This window comes from Ylistrum balloti, unplaced genomic scaffold (genome assembly GCF_031769215.1).
Source record: "Ylistrum balloti isolate Yb309-2 unplaced genomic scaffold, AGI_CSIRO_Ybal_v1 Utg369574, whole genome shotgun sequence".
Classification (NCBI taxonomy): domain Eukaryota; kingdom Metazoa; phylum Mollusca; class Bivalvia; order Pectinida; family Pectinidae; genus Ylistrum; species Ylistrum balloti.
The window spans coordinates 178,223-195,318 of record NW_026781868.1 but is presented as its reverse complement, the minus strand read 5'-3'; the positions used below and the strand labels follow the sequence as shown (position 1 = coordinate 195,318).

Here is a 17,096-nt window from a genome sequence, read left to right as displayed (position 1 = left end):
AAACTGAAATTTTCAGTCTCCATCGTGGAAAATCTATAACTACAAGTGATGTGCTACAGTTGATTGTAGAAGGTGTATACGTGGAAATCTTGCTTCAGGAGTTGCTGTTCTTTTCTGTTTTCTGTTTTTACTTTACTATGATTTATGCTTTAACTTGGACATTGGTTATTTTGATATTTTCCATTTTCACATATATTTTTTGTCATTACAGACTGGCAGTCACCAACAAGACATACATGGTAGATGTTCTAGGAATAAAAAATGGCATCCATCGACAGAAAATCTCGGTAAAGGCCATGGACTTGGTACTATTTGGACCACCAAAGGGTAACTTTTCAATATCATCAAGGTCTTCATTAACTTCTTTGGTTCTAATTTAAACTTACTACCAACATTTCAGAAACATTAAGTTAATAATTGAACCTTTGGATGATTCTTCTTTGGTTTATCTTATGCAAATTTGAAACTTGAATCTGTCACAAAGTGAAAATAGGTCTTTAGACCTCATTATGCAGAGTTGTAGCCCTTTGTTTAGTGTGTGTCATCTGTCAGCTCTACAGGTACCTGATGCAATTGTCAGATATGTTGGAAAATTTGGATAGAGGACTCCAACAGACCGAAACAACTCATGTTTCTCACTGTTTACTATATGATAACACCAAGCTAATTTCTATATACCTTCCCCATAGCATTACCCATGTCTGTCCCATCCTGAATATATGTAATATTTTTAGCAACTTCATGACTTCAGGGCTTTTAATCAGACTTCATGTAAAAATCAACCTATTACAATCCCATGGATGAGTTAGGGTTTAAAAGTCAAGGTGATTGTTACTAATTGTTACTATAAGAATGTGTACATTGATGCTGTACACAGACATCAATATCCTTGTGAAGTATTATCTATTAGGAGAACAGTGATAAAAACTATGGTTTCAGTCCTGTGATGTTACTTAGAATATCTAATGTCTCTTTACAGATAAACACAGGTTTGTAAGGGACCTTGTTCTCATCCTGTTGCTTTTCATTGCTCTGGGAGGAGTATGGTTTGCACTCAACCAACACAGACTGGGAAAGAAAAATGCCATCAAGTTCAGAAAGAGGCTTGAGGCCTTACAGAAGGCAGAATTATCCCTGTCTGAACTACAGGAGAAGTATGTTAATATTTTCTCGTAATTTATACAGTTAACTTACATAATGGTTATGCTACCATGTAGATAGGATTTCTTGAGAATCCAGTGAGTTGTTGAATTTCTGGTAAAAAAAGAAATAAAAAAAGGGAAAAAAACTGATATTTTCCCATATATTTTATTTCTGAAAAAATACACAAACCAACATTTACAGAGTGGGTTATATTTATTGGACAGATTACAACATATTAATCACATAGCTGTAAAAACCACCTCTAAAATATAAAAACAAAATATCACAAAAATGCTTATTTTTCTACACACTTCTTCATTTTTTGACACTTTTATAAAGGTATAATAATATATGTACCTATTTATCTATTGGACATTCATCAATTAATTGTATTAAACAGCAGCCCTGTGTGCCTGTACCATTCATCTGGTTTCAAACATACAACCTCTCCAAAAAAATGTAAACTGTTTCAACTTAATTTCTAATCTTTCTCCAATTCATATTTTAAATTATATGCCTCTGCCAATAGCGATAATTCCACATATGGTCATCTCTCTCTCCATTCTGAGAATGTAGCCGCGGTACTGTCATCCAATCCAATCTCACTCTTATCACTACACAGCCACTACTCAAGTCTGACCATCTGTCAATATCTTTTACGTCAACTAACGTCATCGGCTTGGAATACGAATGGTCATGACAACTACTACTTTCATTGCAATCATTTTCAAAAGATGAAAACCATCCACTCTCATTGCTTCTTGTTATTGTTGACATTATGACCTACTTCTCACACTTTCTATACAGACAAGCTCTTCTTCGCGCACAAATTGGAGGTTGCAGCACCACAATGTAATATATACTACTTGTGTATTATGTAGGGCTAAGTCTCCTTAACACTGGGATGTTATTAAGTATTATGATCCTCTGGTTTACTCTCTTTTAGGTCATCTGACTAGAAGGGTCAGGATGACCTCTAGCCAATGTGTTTCATCCATTATTATGCACCATATGTTCCATTCAAATGACATCTTTTCAATAAGCAAAATGCCTAAGATGGTGATATTGGGTCTGTAACATGATGGGATGACCAAGTTTGTCAATATGAATGACCTTGATATACTTTCAAAGTCACAGGGGTCAAATATGTCAAAATTTTTAAACGACTTCTTCTCAATAACCAAAAATCCCAAGGTGCTGATATTGAGCCTGTAGCATGCAAGGATGAAGGGCTACCAAGTTTGTTCCTCTCGATGTACTGTCTAGGTCACAGGGGTCAAATGTGTTGAAATGTGTAAACAACTTCTTCTCAAAAACCAAAAGGCCAGGGGTCTTGATATTAGGCCTGTAGCAGGCTTTTTCAACAAGCAATATGTCCAGAGTCATGGCATTTGAGTAGTGCACGTTTAAAGAATTTGATTTCAAGTTTGCTGAAAATGTCTTTATTAACCAACCAATGTCTTCTATGGAAGCTGTAGTGTAGTTGAGAATTTTATTTTAGGCCTATTTGGGCTCTTTGGTATATAGGTCTTTGTAGTCAGATGACCCTTAAGGCCCGTGAGCCTCTTGTTTAATATTGGTGCATTCCAACCATTAATTCAAATTTGAGAAATTTTCATTTAAAATATGACTTCGTCAGCAGTAAAGACAATATTGGATCATATGTACATATATAGTATTATGTTAAGGACATAAAATTATGTCAGATATTACAAATTGTCCTTCAACTCACATATTAAGTACCTAAAATGTAATATTTGTTGTACTACAAAATATTACTTCTATTTCCTCCCACGGTTAGACTCTCATCAGTGTCAACAAGAAAGATTTATATCTTTTGATGTAACTTGTTTCACAGTCCTTGTCAAATAAATTAATTTTACAGTATGTAGGATAATGTTATCAAATATTTCTGAACTAATGAGATTTAGGTAAATTCAGCATTACACATTTAAAATTTGTCAACATGATGTTATATCTAAAACAGAAAAAAAGGCTTAACAAAATTCATTTGTCTGTTTCAGACTGTCTGCAGCGGAGGAACAACAGAGAAGTGGTGTGACTGGGGATTCTGCTGACAATATGGATACCATTTCGGTAAGACAGTCTCAACCAAATACTGTAATGGTCAGATCAGTGATTAAGTATGAGATTGCTATTAAGCTTCCATGTCTAACCTCACAGTTTGCATCTGATGAATCCACTACCTGAAAAAAGCAAGTCATTACTTTTGCTACTTGCAATTCTTGGATTTCTACTTGCAAATAGCCAGTAAAAAGACTTAAATTCTAGGCCTGGTTGATGTCACAGAGATAAGATTGATATAGTTTCACTATAGAGTTAAAAGGAATGAAAAGAAAAAAAATACTTTTCTCAAATTCAAGGTCAGATTAGACCTCTCACATCAATGTAATTCTAAAATTTCATTAATTCAACAACATCACCGATTTCCAGCACACTGTTAGTGTAAGAATTCTGTGTTATTTATTTCTGATATTAACTAATGGGAATAAGTGGGGTATGCATTCTAAAGTTATGGTATTTATTACTGAAATGAAATCTAGATGCTATACCATAAAAGGGGCTGTAGAAGGGGACAAATATATCACAGGTACCTATTAAGAAAATCACCTTCCCTAGAACTTTAATTAGAATATAAATGCTCAGTTCTTCATTTTTAAACATCAGGACATTTTCTAAAAAAAGAAAAGAAGACAACTGTACAATCCCTGTATATGACATTTTATATTTCCTAATTTAAATGGGACAATTTTGATCATGTGTCATTTGGTCCGAGACTGAATACTTCATGACAAGTTTACTGTGTTACTAGTGTTGTTCTCGTTAAGTCTGTATGGTAGTTGTAAGCATATAACGCATATTGTAGGAGGACTCGGATAGTGTGAGGAGAGAACTGACAACTGATGAAAAGTCTCGTTTGATACAAGCAGAGGAGGAACTTTCACAGGTAGGTACACAATATAAGATCATGATTTTCAAATTGTATTGATTGTTGTATTTTCCAGATTAAAAGGTCTATTGCTGTTTGAAAAGCCATTGTCAATTGCTGTGTAGTAGAATTACAAAGATATACTGTTGTTTTTTTGTCCTGCAATAAGCCCTCCCCTTACTTTGAGTTTGACTTTAAATGCCAATGCCTTGACTTAATGTAGGATAAATAAGGTATTGACAAATACTACAGTGTGAATATATTAGAATGTTGAATATGATTTACTCTTAATGAAGTTTCTTTTGAAGTGTAACCTACAGGCTTCATATGTGTACATGATAAGTCAACACTTGAGATTATGTACCTGTTATAAATTATTGATCAGAAAACTCAGCTGTCTTGTTTATCTTACAACCTGTGTAATATTTATTACAAACTTTAACCTGTCAAACACATGCTTTAGCTTCTTTTTGTAAGGGGAGACACAATTCATTATGTAAACATAATATAAAAAAATATTGTTTTAGCATTCTTACATGTATATCATTTGAAATTATCCAAAAAAAAAAAACAAAAACGAAAAAAAAAAAACAATGTATGGGCTTGTACAGCAGAATCCTATAATAATACATTAGCATCAAATACATGATCTGAAGTATTCACGCTTCATGATTTGATAATGTGTAGTAATATGTTTCAAAATATTAGAATAGATTATGAAACACTGTTGGCATTCTGCATTGTTTAACAAAACTTGCATACGATATTACAGGTCCGAGCGGCATTGATACAAGCTGAGGAACGTAACAAATGGACGCCACCTCATGAACTTCAGATCTGGCTACAGCTCTCGTATGAAATGGAACATGCATACTTCTTATTAAAAAAAAAAGATGCCTACAAGCGGGTCCAAATTGTGAAGGAGGCAGTGAGTATTTAACAACTGTCACAACTATCACACTCTGATTTCATCTGGATTTGTCCAGATTCTGGCTATTTATCACAGGATGAGTGTAATAACTATATATATGTATCCAAAACAGTTTCAAATACCTGGTATTTTAATGGCTTTTTATATCAAGAAATCATTTTGAATTCTGAAAGCATTCTGAAAATTTTTATTTTAATTTTCGTGAAAATATGTTTGAATTGAAGTTTTGTTGAGGTAGTCATTCTTTTAAGAACTTAACGTGATATACAATTTAAAATGGCAGTTTTTACAGGTAGTTTTGGCTTTAAATCTTTTTTATTTGACATGTTTTCATTCTTGATTTAGCTTAACTATGGAAACTTACATACAAAAATCAGTTTTTGGAGTGATTTTTCTCATAGTATGGTGATGAAGAAAATTGAAAATGATAAAGATTTCAGTTCAATTGACAAAAGTAACAGGGAGATAATCTTTTTGTGTCAAGGCTGATGTCTTATTTCTTTTTTATTTGCTTAGTGTGAGAAGATGAAGAAAAAGCGATCAGCATTGTTTGGAGCATTTCGTATTGCTACTGACCACACTATGGAGGAATCCGATCACAATATCCATGAGGCCAAGTAATCTTAACTCACATGCTTCCCATAAGCAACATCAAAAGTTTTCCAGTCTGTTTAAGGATTTTATTTTTTAATTTAAAAAGAGTTATTTTGATTTTTTAGATTATTTTGAAAATATTGTTGAACTCAGATTTTCACTTTTTAGAAATTTAACAGAACAATGAAATAAGTACACTGTGTGGATATTGATTATCAAATATTTGATTATCAAATATTTTGAAGAATTTATCTTTGGCTGTATTATGGGAAATAAGTACACTGTGATGCTAATATATTATCCTAATGTTCATTGATATATTTTTTCTTGGTTCTGTTTTCAGAGAATCATTAGAAGAAGTAAATAGAATATTTAAAGAAAAAAGACATCGATGGTTAAGAATAGAAAAATTATGTGACCTGTCAATCATCAACAACCCAGGGAAGGATGCACTTCATCGAATTACACAGAGACCTACAGGTGTCACAGTCTTTTTTACTTATCAATTTTACTTACACTCAGAGCAATACAAAAGTTCTTCTACATGAGATTCTCAAGACATTAGAATAAAAACACTATGAATTATGTATACCAAGGAAACATGCCTCCTGTAGGGCTGTAAACAATGTAGTAAAACATTTTCTGTAAAACATAAAATAAAAAATTATTGGATATCAAATCAGTACGAAACACCTGATTTTTATGCCCCCACCATTGCAGTGAGGAGGAGAGGGCATAGTGTTTGTTACCCTTGGTCAACCCATCCCATCTTGATACAACACTCAGCAACAATAATGCTGCTTATGAATTCATGTTTCAGGTTTTAAGGTCAAGGTCACAGTTAATAGTTATAGATGTACATTATTTTGAGGGAATGGGGACATTTCCATTACATCTTTGATTCGGTTTAATTTCTTTGAACAAATATAAGGTCGTACTGTAATTTATTCATGTATATGATTACTATCGAACAGGTATCATCCCTACATCCACCTACAGACTGCCACCTCACATTCCTGCCATGGATGTTGGCGACCTTGAACTTGACGAGGACCTCCCCCCAGGGTATCCAGGCCCAGGTAAATTATAGTCCCTAGTAGATGCTCCCTCCTGTACACCTATTAAATAGATAGAGAATCATGTCCAAATATACATAAATTCTCCTGTTCAATGTATTTTAATTGCCAAGGTTAAGGTTAATTCCAGTCATCAGTCAAAGTTCGCGGTAATTAATTTTGTATAGGTCCTGTTTTACACTGTAACAGATCTTAACACTCCCTTACTTTATTGTAATTTGATCTATAAGAAAAAAGTTTTGGATTTGTTAGAAAAATCAAATTTTAAAAATTTCTATAACAATGTAACACTGATATTGTGGTGGTGTGTTAATTTAGTTATTAACCTCTTATATCTAACTAAACAAATATGAAAAAAAAAATAGGTGATGGGTTTCTTAATAAATGTTTCGAGCCTTATCACATCATTTTCTAAAATATCAGGACCCAGGATACTTGGAAAAAATGAAACACATAATTCACTATGTGTGTATTTTTGTATATTATGGATAGTATAAACAATGAATAAGGCAGTGTTGTAGAGAAGTATATTACAAAGATAGGCAGACTTCTGACAAGATCAGTCTTTCAGCATCATTGAAGAGAAGTGCATAGAATAGTACCCTGTTGGTAGAGTATTGTTTGCATAGTATGTATGTAAATATGTTGCATGCTTGAAATCATTATGGTATATCAATGTAAATATGTATTTTATATTATCCAAGTATTTTTGATCCTATATTTATTTCTTTGAATATGTCAGTTCCACATGATTTCAGACAATTAAAACAATATTAACTGTATTTATCAAGCAATAAGCCCATGGCTGTGAATAAGCCCAATCATGTGTATTGCTGCTTCAGTAAAGATACCGACAAATATTTTATATATATATATCCTGTATTTCCCAGGTTATAAGCCACACATTTTCTCCCTGTAAGTCATGCATGCAGCTTATATACAGGTGTGACTTATATGTTAATGGAAAAGAAATTGGCAGGATGAAAAAAAAAACAACAACAAAAAACAGAAAGAGTAACAGTACACTAGTATGAGACGATACTGATTTTTTTTAAGAGTACCTGCGTGTCACATGCTTGTAACTGAAACAAATCGTCAGGAGCCATCATTTCCAATCATATATCGGATGATTTGAAGATTGAAATAAAAATAGCATTCTCATGAATTTCATTAATGGTACCTTTTAATATGAATCACAATAATATCTTCTGGATTTTCGTGGTTACTTCAAAAGCATAGGGTCATAGTTCAAATTCTAGAATGATCACCATGCTTGTTTACGATATGAACGGTCTCCTCGTAACTTACAAGAAGAAGTAATAAGGGACTATAAGAAGTTTATCAGCATGCAAGGGCCTTCTTTAATATTTAACAGTTTAGACACAGATGGAGAGATGGTTTAGTTTAGTAAACCATACATAACGTCAGGCCATATATCTGTACTAAGACAATCTGTGTAGGCACCCAAGCCAATCGGTTTTGATATTTGCTATGTTTTGTTTCTTGAAATTAATTGATAAAATAAAGGATTATCAGTACATAATTCATTCGCAAACTTTATTAAATGTTTCACTGACAATCTTGATAAATTGCCCTCCGTTATCAGTTATATCAATGAATTTTGGTCATTATAACCATTACCACTTTGTAAGAAAGTATGCGATTATATGTGGATTGAATTGAAAAAATCTGTAAAATCGGCTCTGTGGCTTTTAATCTGGTGCAGCTTATAACCTGGAAAATACATTATATATACCCACCTCCCTAGTGTGAGTCAAAGGCTTATTGCAGCATAGGTACTGTATTGTCTCAGAACTGAAGTCAGATTTAAGGATAATGACTTTTTGTGAATGAGATCTCTAGTTGTTTTTTTTATTAAGTTAACATCTTAATTGTCAAAATACAAAAAGACGCTCACTGTGTACAGAAACTAATGGATGACAAGAGATTGGTTAGATAATCAAACTTCAAAGATCAGTTTCCCTGATAAAACCGCTTAACAAATTTTCTGAGCCCAGATGCAAGGTTCCATTGCATTTTAAATGAAGTAAAAACCAAGCACTTTTATTAGCATATAAATCAAATTTTGTATAGAAACAAAAAATTAGATATGAAGTTTTCATTTTACTCTATTGCATTACAAATTTTTAAGGGGGTGGCGGTGGTTGAAAGAGATGCTATATTATTGCATGACTCTTCATTACAAAGTAAAGCTGCATGACACAGATTGTGTATTTAGTCACTATTTAAGTTTACCGTATAACAATGATCATGTACCTTAAGTTATTAATGTCATGTGACACAGTTTATAAATCAGGTCACTGCAGTTTTATTTCCTCATATAGCTAGGCATACACAAATGCTTCTCCCTATATATCAGTTTGTATCTGGGATAGAATTTTGGAACCATCAGAAATGTATACCATAGTATATTTTTTGAAAATTCCAAAGGGTTTACTAATAAAGCCAATGCCATTTGTGCAGGTTGGTTGGGTCGTGGGTTCTTTTACTCTTCAGCTGGATACCAGAGACCGTGCAGGGGGATTGAGCAGTAGGGAAAACCAAATAAGGGATATCAATCACAACAGTATCAGGGTAAGTTCTTTAGATTTATTACTAACCGTCAACCAGTCTCGCCCTCTTTGTCTTAGACCTTAGGTACATACCTGTCAATTGGGACACCTGAATCTATAAATAGTAGACATGGAATTAGGGCGAAACTGGTTGACAGTTAGTAATAATATCTAAAGAACTAACCCTGATCCTGTTGTGATTGATATTCCTTACTTGATTTTGGAAATTCATATATCTGTAATAGAAATTTTACTGTTAAATTTAACCATCAGAGGTTACAAGTTTAAAATCGAATTTTAAAAATTTGTGAACAAATTTACACTTAAGTTTGAAACAAACACAGCCTTTAACATTTTAATAACCTGTTTTCAAATGAAATCACAAGAATATGTCTTCCTTGCTCTTGTACCTGCAGTGTGAGTTTTTCTGTGTTCCAAGATATATCTGATATTGACCAACACAATGTCACTTTCGTTTTAATGCAGCGCTATTTTATCGCTCGTCACTTGCTAACGGCCTTCCTAGACCACCAACGTACTCAGGTAACTTGTCATGATGGAACACAATGAAAAACGAAATGGTGGCATGCGGTTTATTGTTTAAATTCTTTCCATGTATTTATATATATATGTGCTTTATTTTTTTGAAAGATATGAATTTAAATTTCTGATAGAAAATTAATTTTGCACCTTAGTCCTGGCTTTAGGACCCTTTGCTATTTTTACTGATGTTATGTCTGTCAACACTATAACGGCCGTGTGGAGTGATTACACCATACTAACTTGCACCATTACCAATTTACTATGTATCCAATTTAATGCGAAACCTGAATGTAGAAAACCATTCCGCAACATTTTAATTTATGTTTTACCAGATAATTACCTAAAGAGAATTTCGTGGAGTGAAATGCCACATGTTTCTTTCCTAGTTAAATTTTTGTATTTAAATACCACTGACTCTCAAAGTGTAAAGGCTACCACATCAGAATTTAAAACATACAGGTAGAAAACAAACAACAAAATTTGGATTGGCTTAAACATGGGAACAATCATAGTGTTCAGATCAGTGTGAAATACAGGCAGACAAACAGCATTTGACACAGAAATTGCTTAGGAAAAACCTGTCAAATGAGATATGCTTTGTGTACTGGTATTTAGTTAGCTTCCTTTTTAGCTTCTTTTTCAGATATGGAATTTGATACATTTATTTGGTTCCATGAAAATCTCCAATGTGGTATATTTTCCCACATATCACCACTAGTATGGTGTGTTAGATAAGCTCTTCATATTTGTTATGTAATTTGATATATTATAGTTGAAGTCTTTATGAATACAGTTTTTAATTTAACATAATAAAGAAAAAACTTTTTAAGAGTAAAATTGATAACCAATATTTAATGGAATCTACTGTAATTACCTGGTTTGCTTTCTAAACAATGTCTGCTGTATGCTTTGTTCTTTTTCCTTTGAATGGATGTGACTACTCTCTCCATATTCCTGGACTTCTATTTGTTGCCAAGTTACATTTTTGTTGTGGTGTGCACTTGTGGCAATTTTTTTTTTCTTGTACTTATAGTTAAATGTTTGCAGCACTGTGGGTTTTCGCTTTTGCTGTTTTGCTGGAGTATATAATTTACCTTGCAGATTTAGATAATCTTTCCAAGATTTCCAGGTCATAAGGAATATTTTATTTAAATTCAGGACCTGATAATTTGAAATAGGTTTAGAAGGTTCAAAAATACCTGTATTTTCCATTTTACAGAAGGTAAACCTGAAAAAGTATAACACTGTTACGCATTATAGAGCTTCTGCACCAGTAAAAAATAACAAGGAGTAAACTTTATCAGAAACATTACATATACATGGTCAGTAGCAAATCAACAGGTAATATTGGAACAGAGAGTAGGAAGTTGTAAGCGCTTGTGTTTTACCAATTTGATTTTTTGTCGGAAAATAAATGTTTCAATGAATGGTCAGCTGGTTTGCTACTCTCAATGTAATATTCTAAAAAAATTCTTGGTATGACTGGATATAATACAGATGCTTTTTAACTGATCCAAGGTAGAGACAGATGACTTCGATTATTTATCTTCACTCACTATTCTTAGTTTAGAGCCTCTGACATCAAGATGACATCCTCTAACAGCACTTTATATGATGTATGTTTATACGTAACCATTACTCACTTTAATCCAATGATAACCTGTTTATTGTCAGTTTTTACACATCCACTTTATTTCATTGGGGGAGACAGTTTAATGACATCCCTTTAAAACCATGAGTGAAGGGAGACAATCATTAGTGAAATGTTGCTGCTTAGAATTATTTTAGACAGTTGATTTTGATTGAATTTGTATGAAGTAAAAAAAAAAAAAAAAAAGATGAATAAAATCCATGAAAAGACACTGCCAAGGAACTGAACATTTATGGGTAGAATTACAAAATCTTATCTTTTTCTTACATCAAATCACAAATTCATGCTAGTGTTATGACGTTAATGTATTGTATGTTCATTGTTGAAAGGATTTGGCTTTATACTGCACTGGTAATAAACTAAACTAAACTAAACTAAACTATACACCTACCCAGACCTGATTTTTATTTTATGCTCCCCAAAGGGAAAGCATATAGTTGCTACTTCATCTGTCTGTCCGTTTGTCCGTCTATCATGATTTTGTCTGGAGCATAACACAACAACTATAAGAGGTATCAACATAAAACTTCATAGGTAGATAGATCTTAGCTAGGAGAAGTGCAGTTCTTAAGAATCCTCACTCTTTTTTGCATAATTTAGGAGTTATTGTCCTTTGTTATTTTTCATACTTAATTTCTGTCTGGAGAATTACACAAAAACTATCAGAGGTATCAACATGAAACTTCATAGGTAGATAGATCTCAACACGAAGGAGGGCAGTGCACAAGAATCATAACTCTTATTGCCCTTTATTATTCTTCATACTTAAATTTTGTCCCATTCGGGGACCATAATCGGTCTCTGACGTCCCTTTTTTTCCCCTTTTTAAGTTTTATATTTGAGTATTTTAGATATCGATAGATGTGTACACTTTCTGGCTCAGAAAAATCCTTGATTCTTGTTTATGAAACAGTTCTCTTGTATTTTTATGTGAGTCCATCTCACTCAACACAGTCCTTTTACAGTTAACAGTATAGAGTGTTGGATGGAGGTGTGGCGCTCCTAAGATTTAATAAACTGTGACCATGGTTCAGCTCCATTGGTCATTGACCTCTTCCAGATTAAGTGGTTTACTCACATTTATATTTACTGATGAAGATTTTTACATTCCTATCGCCAATAAAGGAAATTCATTTCTCGGCCAAATTTTTTTTCATTTCATTGAAAATTGTGTGTAGAATACTGTATTGATGAGTTTTGCCATTGTCAGTTTTGTTTGGAAGTACAGGGAGGAAAATGCATGATGGAAGTCTGTCTTTGGAATGTCAAATAAATTATGTTACTGTTTATGATGCTTATAGAACTCTACTTAAAACTCATATTGCAGCAGCTTCTTACCAACACAAGCTTACAAGCAAACCTTCTTTGTCTCATCTCTTCATAGACCGCCATCCATTTCAGTAGTATTACAATATACAATTTACCCCTATGTTCAGTTATTTTTTGCTGCCTTCCTTTTTATCCCAGTAACTAGTATTCTGAGTGTTTCTTTCAATCAAAGAATGTTACTAGTGGCTTGATTTGACTGGAGTTATCAGCATGGTATTTCTGAAAAACCTTTCTTAATAGAAATCATATACTGTAAGGTCTCCTCTTCAGTAATTTGAAAACAAAATAATTCTAAATCAATGAGCAAGTTTTCTTAGAATCACGTAGTGTGACTGCATTAAATGTATGCATACCTATGAACTGGCTAAATTTGAAACTGGAAAAATTTACACATGTAATTCTGTATTAGATCGTATACTTTGTTTACAAATGCAGCTGTCTTGACTATATGTTCATTCTTTTGAACTTGTAAATGACTATCCTTTCCACTTCATGAAAAATTACATACATATACATTTGTATCTTGAGGTGAAAGTACTGGATTGTTTACATAAGTTTTGTTTTATAGTGTATTCTTGTTACATTTTTTCTAAACCAATTTCACATTGTATTTCAGGGTACCCACCAGTAACGTTACGACAGCGTCCACGAGACCTAGGTACAGGGGGCATGAAACCACGCCCAACAACCCCAGTGCAGGCACCCATGACGGCACATGCCAAGTCACCTGACCGATCAATGACCTCAAGTGATAGGTCAACATCATTGCCAGAAACAGCCAGCCCAGAGGAAGACAGGCCTGTTTTCTCTCTTGGTGAAAAGTAAGTGACTTTTTCATTTATGCACCAGTAGAAATTGTTCTTGGTTTTATAATCAAAAGCAAGGTGATGTGATTAGCAAAGATCTGAAAATTTACTCCAACTAGGACTGATTTTGAATTTCACAATAACAGGCATATCTTATTTGCCAACATTTTCAAATTTCTTGGAAAGTAACAGAATGGATCCAAAATTTCAGGGATCAAATAGTTCATTTATAGATTGCTTTTTTGACAGTATGAATATTACATTAAAACATAATTTAGATTATACTTTTGCAACGTTTAAGAGTATAGGTCACCTCACTAGCATCAGTTAGTGGGAATTTCCATTGGGTAGACTATTGGTAGAGTGTCTGGATAGAGGCGGAAGATCATTAGTTTCAACTTCACTGGTGGGAGAGTGTTTCTGGTGTCACTGACCACTCCAAAAGTAGAGGATACAGGAGATTGAGATGTTTCCTTGGAGATATCAAACCCAGATTGTTGTTGTCGTCTTTGAGGACTTTGTGTAGGAGGATGTATTGTAGAAATTGATAATACAGGTCATGTTACAAGCTTCAGCTAGTGGGAATTTCCCTTAAGTAGAATGGTAGAGTATGTGGTAAAAACCAAAGAATTGATGGTTCAAACCAAAGAGGTGAGAGTGTTTTTCATTCCTCTGACTTACTACACTTCATGTGTGGTTGGAGTGGTAGCGCACTCGCCTTTCATCTAGCTGTTCAGGATTCACTACCTGGAACGGGCATGAAAAGGTGTGGGGTCATCTGCCAGACCACATGTGTTTTCCTTGTGTACTCCTTCCATAGTAAGACCCTAAGTAAAAGTTGCAATAACTTGTTTCGCAATTGTTTGAAAAATAAATAAAGTTTATACATACATCTTTTTCTAAAAACACTTTATGTTTGACACCATTGGTTTCATTTTGCATTATAAGAATTTTTACTAATAACAGATGATTTATAGTAGGATAATTATGGTAAATAGAAAGTTTTATGACTGTCCTTTAATAAGCCCACCCCCGAATTTGAGTCAGAGGTCAGCCCCATTGGACTTATTGTCGGGTAATTATGGTAAATAGGAGGCTTGAGTGTTGGCAAGTAAGATATGCAATTCTGTAATTTACAAAAGTTGCACTTTTTAGATTAATACACTTGTATAAACATTTTGTCTAAATTAAAAAGTCAATTATTACATTGATATACAGCTTGTAAGTTACTATGACATGATATTCATTTTTGATAAAAACCCTGTTGTTTCCAGTTCTGTAACACCAATTACACAAAAACCGTCCAAAATACGACGGATTAAAAAACGGATTACGCGTAGTGACACCTAGATGTAAGTTTGTGAGATGGTGTGGCTCGGATATGTAGTAACACATTATGCATGGTATGACTTGTAGCCTGCCAAACACAACCATGACAAAGCCTCTTACCATAATGTGTTCATTATATTTCTTTTTCAAAAATTGAAATAATTGCAATCTTGTTTCCTGTGTCACTGTGGGTGTTATATTTTTTGTGAATATATATAGTGTTTTACAGATAATTTATTAATGATATACTGTATCATTTCATTTATCGTAGAATGCTTCTATTATTCTATCTTATCTTTTATCAATCTTTTAGTAGAAAAAAATTTTAATATCCTTTACATGCTATTGTATATATATATCTATATTGTGCATGCTGAATTGTTAGTACGAGCAGTAGACAAGAGGATGATAGTAAATAAGGTCACTCCGGGACTGTATGTAATTGTTGCTAATAGGCAATCAGTTATAATTACTTTACAAAGGGTCCACAGGGCTGGTAATTCATTCATACACCATGAAAATCCTAGTGGTGTGTTTACTGGAATGATTTCCTTCTACTACACTTACATATATGTCCCTGTCAAACGCCAGCCTTAGCACTCCAAATATTATTTAAAGATGTAAATAAAAAATTAACTTATCTTAGATGTTTAAGTTCAAGTGCGAGGTTCATTTTATATAAATGTTAGAGGAATATTTTTCACAAATTAAAAATATTTATTCAAGGCAATTTCTAGTGTATTATATCTAGGATCTTACCCAAATATCCATTTGATATGTGAATTTATGAACTGTAAGTCCCAATGCCATCTGTGACGTCATTTCAGTATCTGAAGTTACCTCACCACGAGCTATATTACACACATGTAATATGCAAATATTGACATGAATTTATGATAAAATTTTATTTATAGGTGTGAGTGAAAATAATCAAAACATCATCAGGGTCTGTTTCATTGACAAAGATATCTCAGTCTTCTAGTAATAGTTTTACTAGTGGAACAAACAAAAACTCAGTTTGGTTGAGATATCCCTGTCCACTTAACGGACTTATGTATTGTTCTATTATTCTGTTAGGACATTTTTTAGAAACACTAGCTGTTCACTAATATATGCCCTTAGTCCTGTAACAAAAAGAAAATTATGAACAGTTTTATGTTGTGTGATCTTATTATGATTATTTTTCCTTTTTAGTACCCCTGAGTCACCATGCAGCCTTCCTGGGTCAATAGGAATGTCCCAGCAGAACGGAAATGCTTCAGTAGGACAACCAAACTTTAACCCTATCCATAACTCACATTCCTGTTTCATCAGCGGTAAGAAGATCAGTGCCCACAATAACCGTGATAGCATTGGCAACAGTAGTCTCCCTTTAATGGATGAGGACAATTCTCAAAGTGCTCAGGTGACACGAAGTCACTCAGAAGCAAGTCTACTTAAACATCAAGTGAAGTTGATTGCACATGATGCACAGAGTATAACCAGTACAGACTCTGGTAGTATCCTTGAGAATGGGAAAGTCAAGTCGAAAAAAAATAAGATTTTTAAATCTCTGTTCCGTGGTGGTAAATCTAAAGAAAAGCACAAATCTTCGTGATAAGTAAGGAACTTTTTTTTTCTTTCTTTCTTTCTTTTTTTTCCTCTTCTTTTTAATGTAATTGAATGAACATTTATAACATCCCTTTGTTGAGGAGGCTGAGATTCTGTGATAAGAGGTGAAAACTGTATTGGGTAAAGAACCTAGTATTGATGAAAGTTTAGACAGTCATGCTGTCAATATCATCACTGTTGAATCGTTCAGGGAGCGATACATTGTCCTGCAGAGCGTGGCTTTATGTAATTATAATTCATTTTGTTCTCTACATTGAATGGGCCATGTGGCATTTTTATTGTTTTTTGTTGAAACCTTAAAGAATTTATATTTTAAATGTGCTCTTTAGTTAAATCATTTTGTGATGTTGTTGTTTCATGTCATCTGTTAGATTTCAGTTGTTTTGATGTTTCATCTTTGTTCCACAGGTTTCGTAGTTTGTGCTGTTGCTTTGTGTCTGGTATGCATCGAAACTTTGACATAGAATTCTGTAATCTTTACAACTTCATGTTTGCAAACACCAGAGTAGTTACACTGCAAAAGATAGATATTTTCTTGTAAAGTATTAGTCAAGTTGAAT

The 17,096-nt window shown here is 33.4% G+C and overlaps 1 protein-coding gene across 1 annotated transcript; it reads left to right on the top strand.

Moving 5' to 3' along the window:
• Positions 1-211: 211 nt before the first annotated feature.
• Positions 212-16,522, top strand: LOC132565267 (stromal interaction molecule 1-like; the record flags this gene model as incomplete). The annotated part of the gene is made up of 11 exons (XM_060229907.1): positions 212-327; positions 980-1,154; positions 3,168-3,240; positions 4,031-4,111; positions 4,866-5,021; positions 5,541-5,641; positions 5,962-6,098; positions 6,593-6,697; positions 9,754-9,810; positions 13,407-13,611; positions 16,120-16,522. Coding segments are annotated over 11 exons (1,609 nt in total), but the record flags the coding sequence as incomplete, so codon positions are not given.
• Positions 16,523-17,096: the final 574 nt, after the last annotated feature.